The sequence below is a fragment of the Cetorhinus maximus genome, chromosome 25 (genome assembly GCF_964194155.1).
Source record: "Cetorhinus maximus chromosome 25, sCetMax3.hap1.1, whole genome shotgun sequence".
In the NCBI taxonomy this organism is placed as follows: Eukaryota; Metazoa; Chordata; class Chondrichthyes; order Lamniformes; family Cetorhinidae; genus Cetorhinus; species Cetorhinus maximus.
In genome coordinates this window covers 41,602,612-41,623,576 of record NC_135903.1, presented here as the reverse complement: position 1 = coordinate 41,623,576, position 20,965 = coordinate 41,602,612, and the positions used below count along the sequence as shown (strand labels likewise).

General features: G+C 44.8%; 1 protein-coding gene across 1 annotated transcript in view; it reads right to left on the bottom strand.

Moving 5' to 3' along the window:
• ace (angiotensin I converting enzyme (peptidyl-dipeptidase A) 1) overlaps positions 1-1,735 on the bottom strand; it is a 189,415-nt gene extending 187,680 nt beyond the window's left edge. Inside the window, exon 1 of the mRNA XM_078529837.1 lies at positions 1,192-1,735. Within this exon, the coding sequence (XP_078385963.1) occupies positions 1,192-1,401 (210 nt within the window). The 5' untranslated portion in view covers positions 1,402-1,735. The remainder of the gene's footprint in view (positions 1-1,191) is intronic.
• Positions 1,736-20,965: the final 19,230 nt, after the last annotated feature.

Genomic DNA, 20,965 nt, shown 5'->3' with positions numbered 1-20,965 from the left:
GATTGCAGAGAGAGGGACGAGCCCATCACTAACTAGATCAATTAGTCGCTCAGCCTGGTCCAGAAACTCTTAGCCCAGTCATGGTACTGTCACTTTTATAGATGGAGAGCCCCTTCCACAATCGTCAAGGGAGAAATCGCTGTGATACTGAGTGACGTAGGTCAGCACTGGAGATGTTACGTTTGGTCACTATAACTCTTGGATGGGGAAACTGAAAAGTAGCCAGGGTGCCTGTTTCTAATCTTTACCCTTGCTGGAAAGTGCCTGTATGTGACATGGGAATATTAGATTGGCCTGTGAGACATAATGCTCAATCTGCCAGCAACATTCAATGTTCAGACTAGCGGATGATGAATGCGCACTCAGTGAGGTATCGAAACATGGTGAGTGCCCATTGAAAGGCTTCCAGTCCAGGTCAGCTGCTAAAGTGAGGAAGGGACCAAAATAGAAAGGAAAACAATTGGCCTTGTTGGCCAATGAGGTGCTTTGTTGTCATTGGTGGGTTCCAGCTGTCACATAATTTCACTCTTGGACACTCCCTTTGACCTCCTGTGGCCCTCCTTTGACCCTTCTCTAACACTCCCTCAAATACTCAGACCGTTCTCAGACCAGCTCCCAGACCCTCCTGCTACCATTCTCAGACCCGCTCTTAGACCCGCTCTTAGACACATCTTCAGACCCGCTCTTAGACCCATCTTCAGACCCGCTCTTAGACCCACTCTCAGACCCGCTCTTAGACCCACTCTCAGACCTAATCTCAGTGCTTCCTCTGACCCACTCTCTGACCCTCCTCAGACTGACTCTCAGACCTGCTTTCTGAGGGAGAAACACCAAGTGGGAAGCAACTTATGCCTGTGATCATTGGCAGTGAATCAGTTAAACGTACAGGAGCACTGTGTATGAGCCAGTGGTGTGAAGAATTGCTGTTACACTTTCAGGATAAAACTAGGACCTTACATTTCTGCAATTAAAATAAAAGCTGAAACCTGGCATCAAAGTTGTCTAGCTCTGCTATTTGAGCTGAAGAGTGGGATTCCTGGCCTTTATTTTGTATTTTCATTGTTGTAGAACAGGATGAGGTTGAATGAAGTATGTGACCAGTGAAAAGCCTGGGCTCCAATGCCCATGTGTCTCTAAACAGATCCTGGACTCTATTACACCAGGTTGTTAATAAAAAAGTAAAGGTGATACCTGTTTCTGCTGGTTGTATTTGGTCAGATTCGTGTTGTATTTCCAGCTGGCTAAAACACTCTGGAAGTAGATGTCCTGTGCTGATCCATTGTAATCTTTCACAAATAATTCTGCTCCGTGTTCATCCTTACTGTAGTTTTTGGGGCTGTAAAGCGGATCCAGGGCACAAGAACCCCCAAAGAGGAGGAGCAGTGTGAAGAGCCAGTGCATAGCGGATTGCCTGGTGTGGTGACTGCTCCTTTCTCAGTACGTTCCCCAACACCAGCCTCTTTAAATACAATCGTGTCCAGCCCAGGCTTCCCAGCTCTGATCTGCTGATAACGCATAACCTTACAGCACCGTTCAGAATAATAAAAGCTCTCCTTAGTTGTTTCCTTGTTTCACTGCGCTCTGTGTTACAGGCATCTCCCAGAGCCATCAGCTACCCCAGCCAAAAGAGATTTCTTCACATCTGCCTGTGAGCTTGATCTTGCTGTACGAAGGCTGCTTCATACTACAGGAGTGTTGGAGTGAGCTGAATCCTGCTCAATCTAACACTGCCTCTGAATGGCAGTAGAAGGAACCTTGCACTGAATTCTCTCTCTCTCTCTCTCTCTCCCTGTCACTTGCACATACACACACCCCATGATATAGACTCTCTCAAAAGCTATGCTCGCTAATCCCACTTCTTCATGCTTTGAGCAGACTGCAGCTGCACGTTACATTGATTTATATTGATGGAAACAACAGCACAAAAATAAAACCCAGGCAGGATCTGGCTGGCTGTTCTTGGTAAAATCTTTTACCAGCCAATTACAGCTTCTGTCAGACACAAGGATTTTGTTTTGGTTGAAATGTATATAACATACGGGGAGCAGTGGAGTCGACACCCCACTCCCTGCAACCCCCCCTACCCCACCTCAGACCCAGTTCATTGTGGATTTCATTTGCTTTTCAAGGTGGGGATGGTAAGTTTTGATCCTGCGAATTTAAGGGTTTTCATAGATTTACATAGAATGTACAGGAGAGAAACGGGTCAGTTTGGCACATGCTGGTGCTTATCCTCCACATGAGCCTCCTCCCACCCTTCTTCATCTCACCTTATCAATATACCCTTCTATTCCTTTCTCCCTCGTGTTCATCTAGCTTCTCCTTAAATGCATCTGTTATTTTCCTCAAGTACTCCTTGTGGTGGCAAATTTCACATTCTCACCACTCTCTGGGTAGCAAAGTTTCACTTGAGTTTGTTATTAGAATTATTAAAGATTATCTTATATTTACAGTCCCTCATTCTGGGCTCACCCACATGTGGAAACATCTTCTCGAAGCCTATCTTTTCAAACGTCTTTGTAATTTTAAAGTTCCCTATTAGGCCAATTCTTAACTTTCTCTTTTCTAGAGGAGAGAGCCCGAGCCGGATCAAACTTTCAATCTTATCGGCCCGTTTTGTCCTGTATAAAAGGTGAAGAGTTAGTGAGTGACTCTAGGTGATGCACATAATGCAACGTTACTGTCCTGTTATGGATAGGAGGGGGTTTAAACAGCTCTGATTTCTCCTCTCACCACCTGCCCATAAACAGAAAGGTGTTTTGATTTTGATTTCCCCCTTTATAAGCAGTGGCGTATTTCCCTGCCCCTCAATTTGGATGTGATCCAATTTCTATTAATAGCCCCACTCGAGATGGAGTAAACTCAGAGGGTTAGTTTATTCACACACGCACTCAAACTTGCGAGGAGGGTCACCACTTAGCCTCCTTTTCATTCATACAATAAAAGAGGGGGAATAGAGAAAGAAAGATTTACAGGGCAAAGACCACAAAGTAAAGAATTATTGTTTCATGTGAGACCAGAGTCCAGAATCAAAAGTCCAATGGTATATTCCTTCACAGAGGTCAACAGGTTGAAAGCTGGTGCTGGGTAATTCACTTTTCCAGTAGAGTTGACTTCCACGCAGAGATGAATTAGTGTTGTAGGCGAGGGTATAGAAGTTCATAAGTCCCAGTAAAAACAGTGTAGATGGGAGCCATGCATTCAAACCCAGACAGAGCCCTTTTTCTGAGCTTGACGGAAGATGGCAGACTGAGATTTTCAGCTCCACAAGGCAATATTACGGGTTCCTTCAGCTATGGCGGAGGGGGTTGGGGGGGGGGGAGGGGTCATGTCACATGATTCCAACCTTTCCACTTTTGCTTTGATAACAGGTGTGTATTCCTTTGTCTGGGTTTCTTGAGGTCGCTAATGTTCTAACCATTAAGAATTTGAAAAAAGGTTGCAGGGCCCTTTGTCCTGGCAGACTAGGAGAGTCCAGTTGCCAGGCCTGGCTTATGACATGTAGATGGCCTTTGTATCCTTCCCTTTGAATTTGGTCTTTGCAACCCATAGAGTTGTTAGCGTCTCTTCAGAGATAACGAGGTGTCAGCTTCTCTGATACTGCCAGGAGGTTCCTTTCGTTCAGGGTTACAGGCAAACATAGCTTCAGCCTTTTCAAAATCTTTGTCCAATTTTAAAAAAAAGTTACAAGGTAGCCATGATGATATATATATTTCATAAAGATATAGTTTGAGGCTTTAGTTCCGTTACATCCATCGGGACCTTGGAAAAAGAAGAATTCTAAGATTGGACAGGCTAGGCTTATATCCGCTGGAGTTTAGAAGACTAAAAGGCCACTTGATTGCAACATATAAGATCCTGAGGGGTCTTAACAGGGTGGATGTGGAGAGGATGTTTCATCTTGTGGGAGAATCTAGAACTGGGGTCATTGTTTAAAAGTAAGGGGTCGCTCATTTAAGACAGAGATGAGAAAAAAACCTTCTCGCGGAGGAAGCAGTCTTTGAATGTTTTCAAGGCAGAGGTAGATAGATTCTTGATAAACAAGGGGGTGAAAGGTTGTCAGGAGTAGGCGGGAGGTTACAGTCAGATTAGCCATGATCTTACAGAATGGTGGAACAGGCTCAAAGGGCCGAGTGGCCTACTCCTGCTCCTAGTTCTTATGTTTTTTTTGTTTTTATGTGGCCTTATGAAGGAAGTGAAGAAGTACATATGCTTTCTCTCATTCATATTGGCAGATCCGACACACAACCAGCAGGGACAATGGCAGTTCCATGCTGCATTTTCTTTTTGAGGTTTAAGCCTGGGTCAGTGCAGCAGCAAAATCATTGTCTGGTCCTGGATGACTTAGAAAGATTCGAAATTCATCTTTATGGGGAACTCTATTCGGGACTGGAGTTCTGAACTCCCTCTCTTGGGGGTCAGGCATAAGTTGGTTAGCTCAGTTGGCTGGATGCTGGTTTGTGATACAGAGAGATGCCAAGAGTGTGGGTTCAATTTCCATACTGGCTGAGGTCATCCACGAATACCCTGCCTTCTCAACCTTGCCCCTCACCTGAGGTGTGGTGACCCTCAGGCTAAACTCATCACCAGTCGTCTTTCTCTGATGAGAGAGCAGCCTGTGGTCCTCTGGGACCATGGTGACTTTCAGTTCATTGGATTAGTGAAGCCATTGGTTTCAGAGCTCTGCCTGTGCATCTCCTGATTAAGCATCCTCAGAAGGGTCTGGAGGGTTTTACAGGATGATTAGCACTCAGGGCTGGATCATAGGACTGAGATGCTGTTGTCTAGCTTAGCTCCTGGTTGTCCACCTTGGTAACCCTTGCGTTCAGCTGTTCAAAACCAGGGACTGTGGTTAGGCTGATGTCTGGAGGTCAGGGGATTTTAAAGGGACTTTGGCCTCCTTAAGGGATTCAGGTTCAGTGTCCAGCTTGGGCAGGAGCTCAGTTGGGCTGTTCCAGCTCCTGTTGTTAGGTGCTTTGGGTTGGCACAGCAACAGGTGGGCAGTTGGCTTCTGCACTTGGGCCAGCCTTTCTGGGCCTGAATGATAGGAAGAGGCCCTACTCTGGCAGGGGCCTCTCCCACATTCCCACACCCATGTCAGATAGGCTACCACACTGTAGCCTGGTGGGTTGTTATGGATCATTTTAAATGCAGGGGGTAACCTTGTTAGTCACCTTGCGATTCTGCATTAAGGTGAGTGAGCATGGGGTCCAATCTGGTTGGGGCTCCCTCTGCTAGTCAGTTGGGTGGTAAATTCTGTGTCTCTTGGGATACTACTGCCCTCTGGTAGATGATCAGCTCTCGCTGTACCTCCTTTTCAACTAAGTGAGGCATCACCCACACTCTTTCTGGACCATTTGGGAACTTTTCAGATCCCCATTTAAATTCACCAGAACCTATCAACTAAAGCAATCATTGGCTTCCATGCTAGGGCCTCTGGCTTTGGTGGGGGTGCCCTCTTAACTGGTTCCATTTCCTCTAGATCACCCCTGCCCTCAAGTGGAGGTGCAGCTGCAGCCACAGTCCTTTGTGGTTTTTTGACTTGGGAGTCATCACACTCCCTATCTGCTGGTTTGTTTGGGGACTCCCTTTGTCCCTATTTAATGTCATAAAGAAGGTTTCTGCTAGCCATACTTCAGGCAAGTCCTTAATCTTTTTATTTCCGGGCTTAATAACCTGCCTTCCTTCAGGCTTTTTGGCTACATGGGGCATCTCCCTCACTATTTCTTTCCCTGCTGTGGGAGTTCTCTGGTCCCTATTTAATCCTGGGATATCCTGTGAATCTATTTTATATTATAGTGGCCTTTCCTGGACCTCTTTTAACTTTGCTGGCCTGGCTTTGGCCTGGCTACATTCAAGCAGCCCTCACTCAATGTTTATGGGCGCTATTTCACACTCTCGGGCCTTTGGAGCTTCCCCAGCTTTCTGCTCTTCAGCATATTCCTGCTGGCTGGCATTGGCCTCTTTTCTTTCGTTGGCTAACACCTTGCTGCCAGTCAAATCATTCCCAAAAAGGAAATCGATTCCTGCTACTGGTCATTCAGGGGCGATTCCTACTGTAAGAGGGCCTGAGACAAGGTCACACTCTAGGTGGACCTTATGGAGGGGTGCAAACGCAGACCCTCCTCCCACTCCACTTGGCGGTGGGGATGGGGTGGGGTGGGGCGGGGCAGATGGTGTGTAGGTTTAAGTTTTCCCCTAACATTAAGGATTGTGTGGCCCCCTGTGTCTCCGAGCAGTACAATGGACTTACTCACATTTTGGGACAGGCAGGGGGACACTCTTCCTGAAAGGACAAAGCTCCGGAAGCCCTCTGGGAGTTTGTCCGGCTCAGATACACATAGTGCCCTTCCATCCAAAGGGTAATTTTCTGTAGCGAGAGGCTCTGCCTGCTCTGTTGCACCACCCACTGGGGCGTCCTTCAGGGGACTACTCGTATAAAGCCCTATTAGGCCAACGGGCTTCCCTCGCGATCTTCAGTATCCAGGATTGGAATGGCCTATTTTATTGCAATAAGAACACACCGGCCTCCGGGGTTTCTCCTTTCAGCCTGCAGGAGGGCCTCTCCCACCCTCCTTCGGTTTCTCTTTTTTCTGGGTGGCAGGCCTTCCATGTCTAGATCACCCTGCTTCTCTTTCCAATGCTCAGGGGAATGGTTTGGAAAGGGACTGCCTGAGTTTCTAGGCCTATGGGTGAGATCGTAGCTGTCTGCTATGATGCTGCACCCCTGGCTGTGAGGATTCTCTGCTCCCTCTAAATATATTCGCAGGTTGAAGGGTAAGCGAGTTTTGAATTCCTCCAACAATAGTTCAACATACCTCAGGGTTACCTGCGATTCTTAAGGATCTTATCCATCAGCTGAACGTGATTTGCTTCCACTGTTCAGATTTGATATAGGTTTGGGTTGGCTTCTCAGGAGCGTTCTGGAATTGCTGATGATATGCCTCCAGGACAATCTTGTTGGCACTTGGGATGGCAGCCTTAGTCTGCTCATAATTCATGGACACATCAGGAGGCAGCATGGAGTAGACCTCTTGGGCTCTCCCTGACAGCTGCCCTTGAATTAAAAATCTCCAGATCCTCGATGGCCGGTGCTGCAAATGATCCAGTGCTTCTCATCTCCTTTTACATGTTGGGCTTCCCAAAGCCAAGGAAACCTGGCTGACATTAAATAAAAATAGAAGCATTGTCAAAGTGGAGACAGTCTACTTGAAAGGTTTCAACAACTGAACTGCCTCCTGGGAGCGGGTTGGATGCCCACCCCCAGTCCCAACCAACTGGTCTGCCTCTCTTAAAACAAGAAGAGGCAGGGTTTGGGACAGCTTTTGAAAATTTGAACATTTTTCCTTCCCATTTGACCCAAGCACATCAATTACCTTCATCTCTCTCTCTCTCTCTCTCTTCTTCCAATCTCCTTCACTGCATCAAGTTTCATTTTACTCTGTGTCCCTCCTATTCCCTACCATTGTCACTCTGTCTCAGATTGTCAATCACTTGTCCTCTCATTCCATTTTATTCATTCTATCTCTCACTGTCAGTTTCTCTTTCTCCTTGGCTCTGATATTGACAGGAGTTGGTTTCATAAGTGGAGGTTGGTGGACAGTGGGGAGGTGCTTTGTTTGGGCCCCACATGCTATGGAGCTTTATCTACAGTACGTGTCCATTATTTTCTGCAGAGTCTGTTCCCCACCTGGAAGTCAGCCTAACTGATGTGCTTGGCTCCCTATCAGGCAGGAAGCACCCTGGTACAGACTGCACCCTGAGGACCAGGTGGGTGCATTGGCATTGCATTAGTGGGAATGTTAGGTGGGGAAGGGGAATAGTCCCAATGCTCAACACTGATAGGAGGGGTCCAATTCCCAATCACTGATCCAATCCTGTGAGTTGGGTGGGCTTTAAATTTGATGGATCTGATGGTAGTGGGTGGGTTCACTGGTGGGGATAGGTTGAGTGATGGCGGGGTGGGGGCGAAATCTGATGGTTGGGAGGTTGCTAATGACGGGGATGGGATTTAATGATAGGGAGAACTGATAATGGAGGCAAGATTCAATGGTGGGGAGGAGTTCAATGGCACAAAAGAAGGCAAAGTTGGGGGTTGCTGGGGGAAGCACTCCTGGCCAACAAGCAGTTCTGTAAAGGCAGCTACGTTTACTCAAAGCTGTCCTCATACCCCTTGAGCAGCTTGATTTCCTAATGCTTGGGAAAGCTGGTCGACCAAGGCTAAAGCTGTAAAATAGGTTCGATGTGATGCTCCCTTTCTCTGTTACTCCTCTCACCTCAACCTCCCTCACATCCCCTTTTCATTCCTTTGCTCTCTTTTTCTCTTTCCCTCTCTCCATGTCTTGCTCTCCTTTCCTCCTCTCTATCTATGTTGCTACATTTCACTCACCCAGGCCACAACAAGCAGATCAATGAATAGAGGAAATATGGACCTTTCTGGAAATCCACATCCAGTTCCGCTTTTGGATTTTCGATGACTGTGTCTCTGGTTAACTCATCATTGAGCTCTCACTCCTTACACCATTGAGTGTTTCTACTCTCCCTAGTAATGCTGGAGTTAGAATGAAGGAAACTGTCCCAAACATTAACCCATCTTTTCTCTATCAGATACCAACATCCTGTTCTGCATTCCCGGGATTTCTGGATTTAATCCAGCTGTTCATTTTCTCCTCACTATTAGACTCCTGAGTCATCAGGACTGTAGGAAGGTGAGAGCCTGGGGCTGGTGTTGAAGGGAGATGCAGAGTTAGGGGATGGTTGTATGTAGGGATTGAAATGACGGGATGAGCTATTCTCATTCCCACATGACCTTAAGGATTAAATGTCTCCGGCTCATGCTTGCTTTGTGCCAGGAATACCTCAAGAGTTCAAGTTCATTCACTGGTGCTGGTTTTACTTGAAGATTGCTGTGCTGAATACTTAACCCAGAATACTCACTGGGTTTATTCAGGGAGAGTCTAGGACTAGGGGCATTTTTATAAAATTACAGCCAGACCTTTTGACAGTGAAATTAGGAACTACTTCTCCACATAAAGGGTGGTAGAAGTTTGGGACTTTTCGGCAAACAGCAATTGATGCTCACTCAGTTGTTAAATTTAAATCTCAGCTTGATAGATTTTTATTATTGAAAGGTATTAAGGGATATGCAGCAAAGATGTGTACAAGGAGTTAGGTCGCAGGTCAGCCATGATCTCATTGAATGGCAGAACAGGTTCAAGGGGCTGAATGCTCTCCTCATATGTCCCTATAATCCCATATTTATTATTATGCTCTTTGTCTATCACTATATGTTCTGATCTTCTTAACATTTTCCAACATTATGCCTTCGCATTTCTTTGCCATTTTATCAATCTCAGGTATAATAGTGAGTGTAATTTTCTGTCTTTAGTTGTAACAGAAGTATGTCAAGAAAAGGGCCAATATATAAACCATAGAAAATGCCATAAACTGACCTCTGTTCGTTCTGTTCTCTGTTAGCTGTAGGTATCATACCTATTCTCTGAGTCAGAAAATTATGAGTTCATAGTCTCACTCCAGGGAGTTGAGTGCAAAAGTCTAGGCTGACACTCCAATGCAGTACTGAGGGAGTGCTGCATGGTTAGAGGTGCTGTTTTTTTGGATGCAATGTTAAACTGAGGCCTTGGGCCAGATTTCCATCTCCCAATGGAGGTGGGAATTGCGTGAGGAAACGTGAAATTTTGATTCTTCTGGATGCAAAAACAAATTTTCAATACTTTCCTGAACCCTGCACTATTTGTGTGACCTTTTCACAGCACAGAAAGGCTTTGATTGCGAATCCTGCATGCATCTCTTCTGAGGCTGGCATTACCAATTGTGAAGACCATAGGAAATTTTGAATTGCGTTCCCCCCGCTATTTTCATGTGCTGGTGTAGGCTTTGGAAACACTAAAACTACGACCAGATTTGAGAAATTGTGACCACTGGGGGAAGCCTGCTGAGGCATTAGGAGCGTTCTGACAGGTGATTGTTAACTGTTTTGACAGCCTCCAATATCACTATTAGATGCTGTACTGTAATGTAGATGTGTTTTTAATGCGGTGATTGATCATAGGGCTCTGTCCTGCAAAAGTAAGTTGGCCATTTCTTGACCAGCATTCTGTTAACATGCATTACAGTACTTATCCCAATGGAGAAAGTGCCATAATGCATTACGTAGAAAAATGTGCTGAGAAACCCTCTTGTCATGTTTTGGACTGAGGTTTAAATGCTAGGGAAGTAGGGAGGGTTTTAAACTAAATAGTGGGGGCAAGGGATCAAATGTGGAAAAACCTGATATATCAAAGAGTAGAGACAAGGTAAGAGAGGAAAATAGTGAAATGGGAAATGAGGATCAGAAAGAGACAGAAAGAAAAAAACCCAAGAATGCACCAACAGTCAAGATTAGGGGCCGAATTTTGCCCTCATCGGGTGGGCGTGGTTGGGGGCGAGCGGGAGCGGTTGAGAAGCTGACCACTGCCCATGGTTGGGTTGCGACCATCATTTCACACTGGTGGGTCAATTAAAGCCTGCCCAGCGTGAAATGCGTGCTGCAGTGCTGCCTGTGTGGGAGCGTGGGGAAGAGGATGAGCACACAAGTTTGTGCATACACATGACTGCGTGCAATGAAAGCTCCCTGAGGCACAGTGCTGCCTCAGGGAGCTGAAGATTTAAAAAATGAAAAATAAAGAATTTTAAAATGTTAAAAAACATGTCCCCTCAGCAGGGACATGTTATTAATGAAATATTAAAATTTTAATTTAATTTTTAAAGGCTGTTGGAAAGCTCATCCCACACGTGGATGAGGTTACCTAAAAAATCCGAAGGCTGCTTGGCCTTTTCACCTGCCCGCCAACTGTAAGGTTGGCCAGGCAGTGAAAAGTTTCATTTAATTGGTACTTTAACATTCTCAATAGGCCTGTTAATTGTCAGCGGGCGCGCAGCCGACTCCTGCACGTGTCCACCGACCGAAATATCGAGCGAGTGCATGATGACATTGAGACGCTCACCTGATGTCATCGCAAGCCATTTTAAGCTCGCTCGGGTCAGGTGCGAGCCTGCCCGATGAGTGAAAAATTCTGGTCTAGATGTTACAAAGATAACAAAAAGACAAAATTAAAGGCTTTGTATCTGAATGTGCATAACATTCATAACAAAGTAAACAAATTGATAGTGCACATTGAAGTAAATAAATATGATCTGATAGCCATTATGGAGATGTGGCTTCAGGATGACAAGGATTGGGTCCTGAAAATTGAGGGACATATGACATTCAAGAAGAATAAGAAGCTAGGCAAGGGTGGAGAGATAACACTGTTAATAGAGGATAGCATTTGTGCAATAGTTGGAGATGGCCTTGGTTCAGGAGGTAAGGATGTAGAATTGGTTTGGGTAGAGATGAGGAATAGTAGAGGAAAGAAGTCAAGAGTGGGAGTGGTCTATAGGCCCCCTAACAGTAACCACAATGTAGTACAAAGTATACAAGAAGAAATATTGGGTGAGTCTGATAAATGGACAGCAATAATCATGGGTGATTTAAATCTACATTTAAACTTGAAAAATCAGATTGGTAGTAGTAGTCTGGATGAAGAGTTCATAGAATGCTTTCGAGATAGTTTCTTAGAGCAGCATGTTCTGGAACCAACCAGAGAGCAGGTTATATTAGACTTGGTATTGTGTAATGTAACACGATTAATTAATGACCTCAGAATAAAGATATCTTTCGGTAGCAGCGACCACAATATGATTGAATTTTATATCCAGTTTGAAAGAGAGAAGAGTGAGCCTAAGACTAGTGTCTTAAACTTACATAAGGACAACTATGAGTACATGAAAGCTGAGCTAACTGAAATGAGCTCGGATACTAGGCTGCGGGATAGTTCAATAGAGAAGCAGTGGTAGACATTTAGGGGGATGTTTCAGAATACTCAGAATAAGTACATTCCTACGATAAAGAAAAATTCTTAAGTGAGGATCCACCATCCATGGTTAACTAAAGTTAGAGGAAGCATCAAACTTAAGGAAAAAGCAAATAACTGCACAAAGATGAGTGGCAGGTCAGATGATTGGTCAGAATATAAAGAATGGCAGAAAAAGAAATTAGAGCATGAGAGGAAGCTAGCTAGAAATGTAAAAATGGATAGCAAGAGTTTCCACAGGAGAAAGGAAAAGAGTAAGTAAAGCGAGCGTTGGTCCTCTAGAGAGTGAGAACGGGGAGTTAATTGTAGATAATAAGGAAATGGCGGATGAAATGAACAAATATTTTACTTTTGTCTTCTTTAAAAAGGATACAAAAAACCTTCCAATAATAGATGTAAATCGGGAGGTGGAGGGCAGAGAGGAACTTGCTGAAATGACAATCACTAGGGAAGCGGTACTAAGCAAACTGATGGAGCTGTGGGCTGACAAGTCTCCGGGTCCTGATCGACTTCATCTTAGGATCTTAAAAGAGGTGACTAATGAGGTAGTAGATGCTTTGGTGTTAATTTTTCAAAATTCACTAGATTCTGGAAAGGTTCCATCAGATTGGGAAAGTAGCAAATATAACCCCTCTATTCAAGAAGGAAGGAAGGAAGGCAGAAAACAGGAAACTATAGGCCAGTTAGCTTGACGTCTGTAGTGGGGAAGGTGTTAGAATCGATCATTAAGGAGGTTATAGCTGGGCACTTAGAAGAGCTCAAGGCAATCGGGAAAAGTCAGCATGGTTTTGTGAAAAGGAAAATCATGTTTAACCAATTTATTACAATTCTTTGAAGGAGTAACATGCATTGTGGGTAAAGGAGAGCCTGTAGACATAATGTACTTGGATTTCCAGAAGGCATTTGATAAGATGCCTCATCAAAGGTTATTGCGGAAAAGAAAAGCTCATGGTGCAGGGGTAACATATTAGCATGGATAGAAGATTGGCTGGCTGGCAGAAAGCAGAGAGTATGCATAAATGGGTCTTCGTCAGATTGGCTGGATATGATGAGAGGAGTCTCTGCTGGTACCTCAACTTTTTACAATTTACATCAATGACTTAGATGAGGGGAGTGAGGGCAGGATAACTAAATTTGCAAGCGACACAAAGATAGGCAGGAAAGTATGTTGTGAAGAAGATATAAGGAATTTGCAGATGGATATAGGTAGGTTTGGTGTGTGGGCAAAAATCTGGCAATTTGAGTTTAATGTGTGAAAATGTGAAGTTGTTCACTTTGTCAGGAAGAATAAAAAAGCAGAATATTGCTTAAACGGAGAACGGCTGCAGAATTCTGAGGTGCAGAGGGATCCAGGTGTTCTAGTACGAGTCACAAAAATTTAGTTTGCAGGTACAGCATGTAATCAAGAAGGCTAATGAAACGCTATCCTCTTTTATGAGAGAAATTGAATATAAAAGTAAGGACATTATGCTTCAGTTATACATGGCATTGGTGAGACCACATCTCGAATACTGTGTGCAGTTTCGGTCTCTTTATTTAAGGAAGGATGTAAACGCATTGGAAGCAGTTCAGAGGAGGTTTACTAGATTGATACCTGCATTGGGTGAGTTGGAACTCTCTGCCTCGGAAGGCGATGGAGGCGGGGTCATTGAATATTTTCAGGGCAAAGGTAGACAAATTCTTGTTCCGCAAGGGAATCAAAGGTAGATGGGAATGTGGAATTCGAAACACAAACAGGTCAACAATGATCTTATTGACTGGTGGAGCAGGCTCGAGGGGGCGAGTGGCCTACTTCTGCTCCTATTTCTTATGTTGGTATGTTTGTAGATGATTGGATCATTTCACATTGCTGTACTTGAGACCTTACATTTCTCACATTCCAACAATTACCACACTTCACAAAATTATTGCATTGGCTATAAAGCATTTTGAACATTCTACGGTTTCTTTATCAGCTTCTTGGTCTAGTGAACAGCTTGATTTCAATTAGGAAAGTTCCCTTCAGAACTTAGCCTCAAGGGATCATTTTGATATAATTAGTTTTCTTAAATGCTGATCCCTGTCACTGTCCATTACCAAGTGTTGAAGCTTATGATCTTATGACCTGCTGAGCATGTGTCCTCAGGGCAGGTAGATAAAAAGAGCAAGAGAGAGAGGGAGAGAGGGAGAGAGAGCAAGCCTGCAGTTGCCTCCAGTTTTCATTTCATCACCCTGTGTAATGTGGGTCATTCCATTTTGCTCAGTTATCCGACTCCTGCCTACATTCTTCTTGCCCCTGAGGGTATTTTTGATATATATCCTTAATTGGAGCTTCAGTAATGGATACGTGGATAAAGGTACATCCTGCTATACCAGTCTTGCATTTATATAGCACCTTTCATGTCTTTCAAGACATCAAAAAGCACTTGACAGCCAATGAAGTAATTTTGAAGTGTAGTCGGTTTTGTAATGCAGGAAACATGGCAGCCAATTTGTGCACAGCAAGATCCCATAAACAATGAGTCAGAATGACCAGATAATCTGTTGTATTGATGTTGGTTGAGGGATAAAGATTGGACAGGACACCGGGGAGGAATTCACAGTGATTTTCTACATCCACCTGAAAGGGCAGACGGGGTTGCAGTTTAAAGTCTCATCTGAAAGATGGCACCTTGGACAGTGCAGTGCTCCCTCAGTACTGCACTGGAGTGTCAGCCTGCTTTATGTGCTGAGTTTGCTGGAGTGGGTCTTGAACCCACAATCCTTGGACTCAGAGGCAAGGGTACTACTACTGAGCAGTGGTTGCTGAGTTATACACAGGTTTGGTTCCTTAACTGAGCTGAATTAGCTCGTTCCAGCCTGAGTGGCACTTAAAGGGGTGCCACAATTGGCCCCAAAACACCAGGACCAGAAGGGGAAATCAACCAAAGCCCCTAATCCTAATCATTGTGCAATGAAATCTTCTGGACTTTATGTATTTTTGGATATTGATTGGGAACAATGCTTGCCTAGGATGTAAATTGGATGATCCCAGTTGGAAATATGGATGGGGCTCTGTAATAGTGTGAGGAGAGAATGCTGGTGTTGGAACATCTGTGTCAAACAGTAGGGAATTCTATTTAAGTATAAATTTGGGACAGAGAAGAGCTGACCACTATTCCCTGATGTTTAAGTGTGGATTAGGTCCTTTCATAACCAGATTTATATGAAATGAAAATGCTGGATCATCGTCAACATGGATGTGACGATGGAAAGGGTGTATTATTGTTAAGGGAAATGTAACTAAGACATATTTGCACAATTTTCTTTCTGCTGGAACTGAGTTTCTAATGTGGTCTGGTAAAAATTGTCATTTTTATTTTTGTTTTCATTATTAGCATTAACGAGTTTTCCAGTGGGAATCCACCCTTTGCCTTAACTGTTTGGAAGAAGATGGGGAGGAACAATGGTGGAATGCCAATATGAGCAGACGTGCCCTTTTCCTACCCGGTATTGCTTACAGACCCTGTCTCCATTGCGAGGTGAAGATAACTCACTTGGGCAGTTTGTCATTGCATGCAGAAGATCCTGTTCCCGAGGGAAGCAGATCAGATGGTCTCAATAAGATAGGTGACTGGCTTCCTAACACTGATGTTGGATGCTGCCGCAGAAAGACCTCAAGTCGCAATATGCAATGCTTTCAGTGCCACTGCATGAAAGAATGCATGCCAAGGTGGCCAGCGGTCAGTGTGGCCTGGAATCTACTGACCACATCTGCAGGCACCCTTGGTGCTGACCATGAGAAAATGCGTTCATAGGTCCTGTATCAGCAATGAGCCAGAGGTGCACCCTGCTGCAAAAGCACTTGCAGCTAAGATGCGGTATGGTGTTGGCAAAGCCGACAACAGTAGAGACCCACACCTCCTTCCAGCCATGGTGAAATGCTGACCAATGGAGGTGATGCCTTGAGACGTACAGAGGAGTCAACCTGCCCCCCTGTCACCCCAGGCAGCAGCACCTCCATTTTCATCTCTACCTGCTTTTAAGCTACTTGTTCATCCACTACCATTCTTGTGCAAATTTCTGACTGAAATCTTACACCTAGCATGTACTGACCAGGTCTTAAAGCCTTTGTACCTCACAACACTGGAATGAAGCAGATACCCCACTGGCAGACAGTCGAAGCATTTGGTCTGAACTGTGGGCAGTGCAGTGAGGAATGGGTCCATTTGTGGAGTAGATAAGGCTTTCAAGAATCAACTCAAGCACTGGCCAACTTAGAAAGGGGCCAGGCTGGTATTAGAAGAGAATGTACACTGCATTCGCTGCTCAAAATGTGGCCTCCTCTAAACTGGGGAGACCAAACACAAGTAGGATAACCACTTTGTGAAACACCTTCATTCAGTCTTCAAGCACGATCCTGAGCTTCTGGTCGCCTATAATTTTAATTTTCCACCTTACTCTCATGCTGACATCTCTGCCCTTGACCTGCTGCACTGTTCCAGTGAAGCTCAAGGAAGTTTGAGGAAAAGGAGCTAAACCTTTCAATTAGGCATTTTACGCCTTCTGGACTCAACATTGAGTTCAACAATTTCAGAACATAATCTCTGCTCTATATTGTTTCCTTTCCTTGTTTTTTATTCTTTCAGTCAGCCGCACACCTGCTCTCGACACATCTTTTATTTTTTGTTTCTTTTCTTACCCCATCTCCATTTCCTTTGACCCTGGAAGACTAACTCTTCTGTCGTTCAATGTCTCCTGACTTTCACCCTATCACAGACCTTCCTTTTGTCCTTGTCCCACCCAACCCCTCGCTCAAAACCTATTTCGTCTCTAAACTTTTCCCAATTCTGATGAAAGATCACAGGCCTGAAACATTAGCTCTGTTTCTCTCTCCACAGATGCTGCCTGACCTGCTGAGTTTTTCTAGTATTTTCCGTTTTATTTTAATAGAGAAAAGTGTTGCGTTAGATAAAAGACAGGGTGGTATTGGATAGAGCAGAGTGATTTTAGAAGAGAGCAGGGTGATATTGGATGGGAAACATGCTAGCAATTACTGCAAAGGGTCCTGTTCTATGGAGTGCTGTGAGATGTAGGGAATGTGAATCACTGACATTAACAGAGGAGGCACTCCTAATTTGCAATGTACATTGCACAAGTTAGACCAGAACATGACCACACCTGTGGGATTATTGTAGACTGAAGTGAAATTACCTGTTTTAGATAGTTTTTTTTAACAATTCACAATGGAATGAATTATGCGGGGTTATGTAAAGCCAACAGTTGATTCACAATCACTCATTTTACACAAATGCACGAAACTAAGATCAACCCCACTGTGTAGATGTAACTAGGTCCTATGCACTACTTAACGCTTGGGTCTTTAGCATTAAATTTTAAACAGATTAACACCTCCACTCAAACAGCTTGATATTTCACACCAACACGCAGCTACAAATCACCTTCAAATTAGGGAAACATCCCAAGCTACTGCTTCACAGAGGCGTAAGAAGAATGATAACACGTCACACCCATCTGTTAATATCAATGACAGTCATGTATATAGGCTTAAACCCACTCCAATTGGGATCAGGAGGTGTTCATGTCACAGCGTTAAATTAGCAGATGAGAGATGGGTTGTCAAAATTACACCCAAACTCTTTATTTGGACTGTTGTCAGAGCAGTCCAAGTGATTTCTATATTTTCACATGACAGTTGGAGTTTGTATGCTGCCCTTTCTTGTTGCTTTTTCCTCTCACTTGCTGCTGTTACCAAATATGAGCTCCGAGCTTTGCTTTTAGAACAGCAAGACTAGCAGTCAGAGTTCCTGATAGATCTGGCAGAAATAAACTGTGGCAGGCTGAAGAAGACTTCAGTGTGGCTCTTTTACAAGTTTTGAGTTGCGAGTAGATCTCCTTTAACGCTTTGTAAGGGGAAACAAGTCTTCCCTGTCCCGTCTATCTAGGCCCCTCATAATTTTGTCCGCCTCAATCAAGTCACCCTTCAGCCTCCCCTGTTCTAAGGAAAACAACCCCAGCCTATCCAATCTTTCCTCATAGCTGCAATTTTCTAACCCTGGCAACATTCTTGTAAATCTCCTCTGTACTCTCTCCAGAGCAATTACGTCCTTCCTGTAATGCAGTGACCAGAACTGCACGCAAATGGGCTGGGCATTAACTCAGAGGCAGGGGGAGAGCGGGAGTGCTGCTTTAAGTAGGCTGGGGAATCAGGAAGAATGGGTTTTCCTTAAATCCCACAAAATTTAACATCAGAACTTTATTAACACTTTACTGATCTGTTTGCTTCGCCACAGCCAGCCAGATTGAGAGGCTCACTGGCTGCCTGGCAGGTAGGCCTTCAACAACAAGCCATAGCGGGGGAAGAGAGAAAGGGAGCGTGAGATCAGAGGCATCGAGGGGAGATCAGAAGAGTAGGGGAGGAGGGCGGGTGGAATTGGAAGAGGGATGGTGTCTGACTGCAGTGAGATGGGTGAAACTGGATCCAGTAAGTGAGTGAAAGGTACTATTATCTCCCGGATCTAGCAGCTCTTGCCTCCATTTTGTTCCTGGATTTCTTGAGGCCTAGAAAGCTCAGCTGGCCAGCGTTAAATTTAAAATGGCATTAACTATGAAGTACGTAGCCTCATTATAATATTTAAATTGCCAACCCACCTCTTGGAAGTGGGTTGGTTGCCTGACCCCCGCTATTAAAATTGGCAGTGGGCAGTTTGGGGCAGGAGTTAAAAATTTTAACTTTTTAAAATTCCCCCCAACCCAAACCCATTCATACTCAGGTGTTGAAGCTCCCTCCATAGGATCACACAGCAGTGAAGGAGGCCATTCGGCCTATCGAGCCTGTGTAAGCTCTTTGAACGGGCTACCCGTTTGTCCCACTCCCTTGCTCTTTCCCCATAGTCCTTCAAATTCTTCCTTTTCAAGTAATTATCCAATTTCTTTTTAAATTTTATTATTGAATCAGCTTCCATCACCCTGAAGGGTTCTCAAAATTCCCACATTTTTCATATCAACAAGGATATGGCTTTTGGACTTTTATGGCAGAGGACCCAACACTGCTGAGTTAAGTGTAGAACCCTGCAGACAGGAGGCTAGGCCCATGAAGGTCTGGGACTGGACATGCCCGGGCTTGTTGAGAGCAGTGTGGATTGTTGCCAGAAACCAGACAACGAGAGGAGGCAGAATACGCATTCTTCCCTTTAAAACAATCAACCCAGAGAAAGACTTCATCTTACACGAAAATAAAGCCGATCAAAATCTTGCATAAATAATCGCTACTAACTACTAAGGCAGGAAGGCCGCAATCAATGCAATTATGCAAACCTATCAATACTCCACATATACAATGGCTTTCAGTTCAAGACTAGTTATGGGGACAGGAAGACAAGGATAAACATCATACGAGCCCATTAAAAACAACGAGACAACAATCACCTGAAGAAGCCCACCAAAATCAGACAAAGAACTAACCTTGATTTGGATTCAGATAAGAAATTCGAAAAACAGTATAGCTGGGCTACCAGTTACGAAGGGGAGGAGGGTGAGCAGTTTTGGAGTGGTTGAAGCAGAGTTTAAGCAGGGAGAGGTAGCTGAGCCAAGCGGAGGAAGGAGATCTGCAGGTTTGCAGGCCCGCAGGCAACATCATGGCGAGGGGCACAGGGTGGCAGGCTCAACCGAAGACAAGGCCGCAACCACAGCGCTCCACGAAGATCGACTACCCGCAACCGCGCCCTCCACCCAACTGAAGAACCTTCGCAGATTCCACAGACCAGGACCACGTGGGGATAGCAGGCCCCAGAGGACACAGAGCGTACCCCAGAACTGCAACCGGCTGACCTGGCTGGATTTCAAACTGTCAAGGAACCCTGGTTAGTGAGCGTGATCCCTGACCTCTCCTAGTTCAATTTAGTTAGGTTTTGGGGGTGGGACAAGGGTAAGGGGATTAGTAGTGTGATTTTCCCTGGTTATGCCTTGTGTTCCCCATTCTTAAATAACTACTTTGTAGGTCTGTATCATCTCAGTGTAATCCTAATGTTATAAATTCATTTGTGACTTCAATAAACCCAGGTTTTTTTTCCTTGCACCAAAACCAGTTGTCTGCTGCACTTTGTCACAATCCCCAAATAAGTCCAAGGTCTAGAACCCAGGGAGTGGGAGCAATTTGGACCACTCAGAAGTCAGAGGTGAAGCTGACACACACCACCGCCCCCTACACCCTTCATAAACCAGATCAGAAAACTCTCTGCACATGTTTTGTTTTCTCATCACAACTCTTTTGCCAATTATCTTAAATCCATGTTTATTGGTTACTGACTTTCCTGCCAGCTTGGGGTGGTGGGAGGTTAGGGGTTGGGGGGGACATCACAGTCCCCGGGGCCCAAGTGAACTTTTCCTCTGATCAGCAGCACCTTTTGTCCTGAGCCATTCTATTTATCTGTCCGTCGGCCCATCGAGTCTGCACCGACATGTGAGAAATACCTGACCTAGCTGCCTAATCCCATTTACCAGCACTTGGCCCATAACCTTGAATGTTATGACCTGCCAAGTGCCTCAGAAGGGCCCACAACTCCCCATGGGCTGTTGAGGCTTCAGAGTTTCCAGCCCTCTGATTGGGTCGGCATCATCAGGACCCTGCCCACTATCCTTAATTGGACATCGAGGCTGGTGGTGAGCGATTCGGAGACCAGCTCCGGTACTATTGCTAACCTGCTCCTGCTTCCTGTAAGTGAGGACTCAAACCCCCCATTTGGATCCAACATCATGGTCCCGGGGCCTGCAGTAAAATTCAGCCCTGACTGATCAGATCCTGTTAGAATGGAGTCTAGGCCATGTAAAAACCAACTGCTTGACCTGATCCACTGTGAGGCAATAACTATTCACCAGCTCAGGAGCAGGTTGTCTACCTCCTCCCCTTGGGATTGAAGAGATGCTGAACTTTGGATTTCCTGGCATCTGTTACCACAAGGCTGGATTTCCAACCAGACCTGCTTACTGTTAACATCTGCTGTAGGCTTTAATTGTTGGTAAAGATTATTGTTGACATTTACAACCATATTAAACAAATTCTTATTCCAAAA